This window comes from Toxorhynchites rutilus, chromosome 3, assembly GCF_029784135.1.
Source record: "Toxorhynchites rutilus septentrionalis strain SRP chromosome 3, ASM2978413v1, whole genome shotgun sequence".
In the NCBI taxonomy this organism is placed as follows: domain Eukaryota; kingdom Metazoa; phylum Arthropoda; class Insecta; order Diptera; family Culicidae; genus Toxorhynchites; species Toxorhynchites rutilus.
In genome coordinates, this window is record NC_073746.1 from 40,798,054 (window position 1) to 40,802,960 (window position 4,907).

The following is a 4,907-nucleotide window of genomic DNA, read 5'->3' on the forward strand; positions in this document are numbered from 1 at the left end:
AAATGCAATTATAGGACATTAGGATTATTTTTTTTTTCAAACCCGATTTCATGTACTTCACTCTAGGGTGATTTTTCGGTTTTCAAAAATGTCAATTTCCATCGGTCAATATTTTTTCATATTCATATATTTCTTTCTTGGAATGATATGCATGGCGGAAAGATACGATTGTTTCCGTAGAGGTATAGGTGCATTCAAATTTTATTTCGTTACTATTTCGTTTAGCGCGTTCATTTTAATAATCATTGCTTGTCATTTTTCAATTATTCATTTGTTCGTCTGAAATAATATATTTCCAATCTGTAGATGTAAAGAACTTAGCGGGAATTATTTATTGGTGGCAACAAACACGCACGCAACAGTTCACCGCAATTACTAAATAAAACTCTTTGGATTTTTCGACTCAGAAAATTACAACGATGTCGGGATCAGCATGCTTCCGAGAATGTCGATGAATGAGGCAAATCGAATAAATGGAATGGGAGACTTTTTCCTCCCTTTGATCATAAACCACAAATAATACATCGATTAGATTTTCAACAATGTTTTATTAGTAACAATTACGGAACGAACATTCCTAGAACAGACTCCAGTGCTTCTTGTGCTCCTTGATATGGACTGTCACTGGAACTGGCTTCTCAACGATCACTGGCTTGTGGACATATACTGGAACGGGTTTCTCAACATGAACTGCGTACGGTTTCGGCACTTCGACGTATTCCTTCTTGATGACTGGAACCTTCACCTCGACTGGGTATGGAACTGGGCGGTCAACGTGGACTGGAACCTTCTTCTCCACGTATACTGGAACTTTCTTCTCGACCACAACTGGGACCTTCTTCTCAACGTGAACTGGATATGGGACCTTCACTTCGACTGGAACGTGTTTCTCGACCTCCACTGGGTATGGGACGGGAACCTTCTTGGTGATGGTTGTATGCAAATGTTTGACTTCGTGGTGATCCAGGTGATGATCGTGGTGATCATCGTCAAAGTCATTAAGTTCGTGTCCAAGATCCCAGAGGCCACGTTTTTCCTTCTTCGAAGATTCGTCAACTGCTGCACAAGAAGCAATGGCAACAGCCATAGACAAAATGATGAACGCCTGAAAAGATTATTCTTGTTGAGCACAGTATGATTATTATTGAACACTCGTCTATACCTTCATAATTGCTGCCGTTAAGGGATATCCGGATTGCACTTGATCGTTGAGATGATCTCTAGCGAATGATCCCTCCGATCTGAACTGTCACGGTTTTTATTGGGCTCGGCTGTCGGTTCGTAGCGCTTTCGACCGTGACATTTGTTTCCAATTTTCGCTCATGGCTCATTGAATGGAATTCATTTTCGTTTGCACAACAAAATCATGAATTATGAAAATATTTTTCTCGATGAAGCACTGATCTTAAATAAAAACTCAGGGTTACAATGATTGAGGCTATTTGCTGTGAATAGACCATTTCAATGGTTTAATCAAAATCAAATTTTTTTAACCAGTATCCTTTATGTGGTTGATATGCCCACACGAACGTTGAACCCTTTATCAACATTATAGTATTTTTTCCATGAGAAGCATATTTTCCTTTGGGGTGTTCGTAATCTTGCCCAGATTATGCTGAATTTTACTTCGGACATTTATTAGCTATGCATCTCACCATTAAAGTCAAAATATTGTTGTGTCCGTGAATGTGAACGTATGTCGGTGAGCTTTATGTAATTTGTCTGACAAGACGCTCGAACAAAGTATTACGTTTGAAATATCTTTCCAAAAATAGATTCTAACAGTTCGATACAATCAAGAGGGACGAGGGTTCTTTGACTGAGAGGAGTAATAAATATTTTTCTGCAAAATGGCAACAAACTATCGTATTAAACGGTGTATATTTGACCTGACCCGTTTCCTCCAGTTTCAGCTTTATAATTGTAACTCAAATCATTGGAAAAGGAAGAGAACGGTTAAACAAATGTCAACTGTCTCTTTTATCTAATGCAAAAATTGAACCGGAATACGCTCCCAAATTGACGAAGGATTTCGTTTATCTGATGCTTATTCCTGAGCGGTAATTTATTGTAACTCAGATTGCTATCGCTTTCAAAAAGTGCTTTTTATCCCACCCACGATTCCTTCTGTTTCGCCCGGGGTTTCCGAGGGGCCTCCAGAAGCCGATCGATCCGATGAATATTTATGGCCCTGAACATCGAGGTGAAGGCTCTGCTCTTATCTGGGGGGTGAAACGGAAACGTTGGTATGCCTCGCGTTTAATGAGCCGCCTGAAATACATTCAAATGAGCACTGATTTCAATTTCAATTCCTAAAGGATCAATCGAGAAAGACTCGGCAACAGCGAAAAATAAAACAGTTGCTCAAATCCACTCCCGCAAATTTGATGACACATCAAAGCACGGGTGGCCCTTAATCGCAATTTATTTACTTCACATCACTTCAGAGACATGTTCTCGCTCTCGGGGCGAGGACAAACATATCCGGTCATCCGTGGCACGTGGGATATGATTTAATTTTTTTTTTTCGAGGGCACTTCTCTTTATTTGTGGCGTGTGGACATATTGGATATTCCGCCGCTGACACGGACATACAGAGAAAAAAAAAATCGCTGGAGAAGACGAAAAATGCCATACACGAGAGGCATCCAATTGAACGAGAAAGTCATAATCCATCCATCATTCATGGTTCATTTTTTTGGGTTATGTTCGTTGATGAAATTTGGACCCGGTGACATGTCTGGCTGGCCACTCCGATTCACCGAACGGTTGCTGACGGTTGGATGGACCTAATGTGCGAAATGAATGATTCAATGGAGTGCTCTCTGATTGGCAAGAATGATGAATGGTTTACATCGGATACTTCACCATGTGCTGTCGTAAAATGTGATTAATAAAGTTAGTCCGGCCCCTTGGCCGGGACAAATTTCGTTCGGAAGCGAACGAAGCGTACTTCATGAAATGAAGTTCGTATTAAGGTACAATTGATGTCATAAATATGTCCACTGAATTTCCCGTTGGAATTTACATATCACCCCTTATTTGTTCCAACATTCCATCCACACCACATTAATACTTTTTTGTCCAAATAGCTCGTAAACAAACAGCAAACGTCATAATTTTCCACAAACATATGCATTCCGAAACCTTTGCTTTCGTTGCTTCCCATTAGAGGGTATCCTTTGGTTCCATCTCCATGTTGACGTCCCACTGTAAAAGGATTCATGCAGAAAAAGGGATTTGTTCAACATTTATTCGCTTCCTTTTCCTTTGGACGCAAGGAAGACGGAGAGAAAAAAAACCATTCCCGCAAACACATCACGACAAAAGGCCACAAACCCGTATTGTTATAAACTCCCCGCCCAAGGAATCCCAGCAATAATGACTACGACGACGTCGGGGACTCCGCAATGCGTTATTGTTTTCCCACCAGCCAGCCCTCTCCCCGTCATCCGCAATACCTGTTCCAATGACCTTCCCTAATGAAAACCGCTTAAAGTGCTGCTTTTTTACCGACGTTTTCTGTGTACATTTTACACCTCCTGTATGGCCCGGTTTCACCGTAGTATAAATAGTCTGGCAAATAATTCCCGCAGGACCCTGTGAATGGCGACAGTGGGGAAATTCTTCGACAATATACTCGGCAGAAATGGAACTGAGTGAGAATGTTATAACGAAGGTGTGGGTGAGCTCCCCTTTTCCACAAAGCTATTCCATCAATTAATTTCATTTTTAAAGTAAGTATATTTTATTTCTAGTTTATTACACGATCATTCTCAGAACAGTCCCCAATGTTTCTTGTGTTCCTTAATGTGAACAGTTACCGGGGCCGGCTTCTCAACGACCACTCGCTTGTGGATATACACTGGAACGGGTTTCTCGACATGAACTGCGTATGGTTTTGGCACTTCGACGTATTCCTTCTTTATGACCGGAACCTCAACTTCGACTGGATATGGAACCGGGCGATCAACGTGGACTGGGACCTTCTTCTCAACGTAAACTGGAACTTTTTTCTCGACCACAACTGGGACCTTCTTCTCAACGTGAACTGGATACGGGACCTTCACCTCGACTAGAACGTGTTTTTCTACCTCGACTGGGTATGGAACAGGAACCTTCTTGGTGATGGTTGTATGTAAATGTTCGACTTCGTGATGATCCAGGTGGTGATCGTGGTGAGCATGGTCGAAACCGTTGAGATCGTGTCCAAGTTCCCATAGTCCACGTTTCTCTTTCTTCGAAGACTCGTCAACTGATGCGCAGGAAGCAACGGCCATAGCCATTGAAAACACAATAAACGCCTAAAATGTTATCGGTAATAGTGAGACGAATTTTTATCTCGCTCTGTCATATTTTTCTTACCTTCATGATCGACACCGTTGAGTGATTTCCAGTCAGCACTTAATCGTTGTTATGAGCGCAAGCGAATGATGTTTTTCGGTTGCGGTGTCTCGATTTTATTTCGTCCGTCGGGATGTTAGGAAATATGTTTTATTTTCATGAAATAAACCAACCATCAATAATGTTACCCAGATTGGGTAACACAGCCAGGGATAAAAACCTCATCGGACCATCCAAGCGATATCATTCGCTGGTAACCGTTTCAGCGGCTCGGTCCTGCTCGCGAAATCAACCCTACTATCGGTATCAAATATGAAAGTAAAACAGAAAAAAAAATTCGTGGCACAATACAAGTGAACATTAATCGTTTCAATTTTAGGCGTTCGCTGTGCTGTCTGTGGCTATGGCCATTGACTACCGCACAGTCGTGTGTCTTCTCTCGGAGTGGTTCCTGTGAGGTTGAGCAGGGCCATAATGGTTTCAACCATCCGGGTTGTCAGAAATGTGATCATCTCTCTGCCGTCATCCCCAAGGAGGTTCCAATTTCAACCTTCGGTGAAGCT

The 4,907-nt window shown here is 41.8% G+C and overlaps 2 protein-coding genes across 2 annotated transcripts; both read right to left on the reverse strand.

Annotated features, from left to right (window-relative positions):
- Positions 1-577: 577 nt before the first annotated feature.
- Positions 578-1,222, reverse strand: LOC129774484 (mantle protein-like). Its single transcript, XM_055778229.1, has 2 exons — positions 1,163-1,222; positions 578-1,105 (listed from the first exon to the last, which is right to left on the reverse strand). Exons 1-2 carry the CDS (start codon positions 1,166-1,168, stop codon positions 578-580), a joined length of 534 nt encoding a protein of 177 aa, XP_055634204.1. The 5' UTR covers positions 1,169-1,222.
- A 2,554-nt stretch (positions 1,223-3,776) lies between these two features.
- On the reverse strand, positions 3,777-4,414 carry LOC129774486 (mantle protein-like). The gene is made up of 2 exons (XM_055778231.1): positions 4,366-4,414; positions 3,777-4,304 (listed from the first exon to the last, which is right to left on the reverse strand). The coding sequence occupies exons 1-2, from the start codon at positions 4,369-4,371 to the stop codon at positions 3,777-3,779; spliced, it is 534 nt and encodes a 177-aa protein (XP_055634206.1). The 5' UTR covers positions 4,372-4,414.
- Positions 4,415-4,907: the final 493 nt, after the last annotated feature.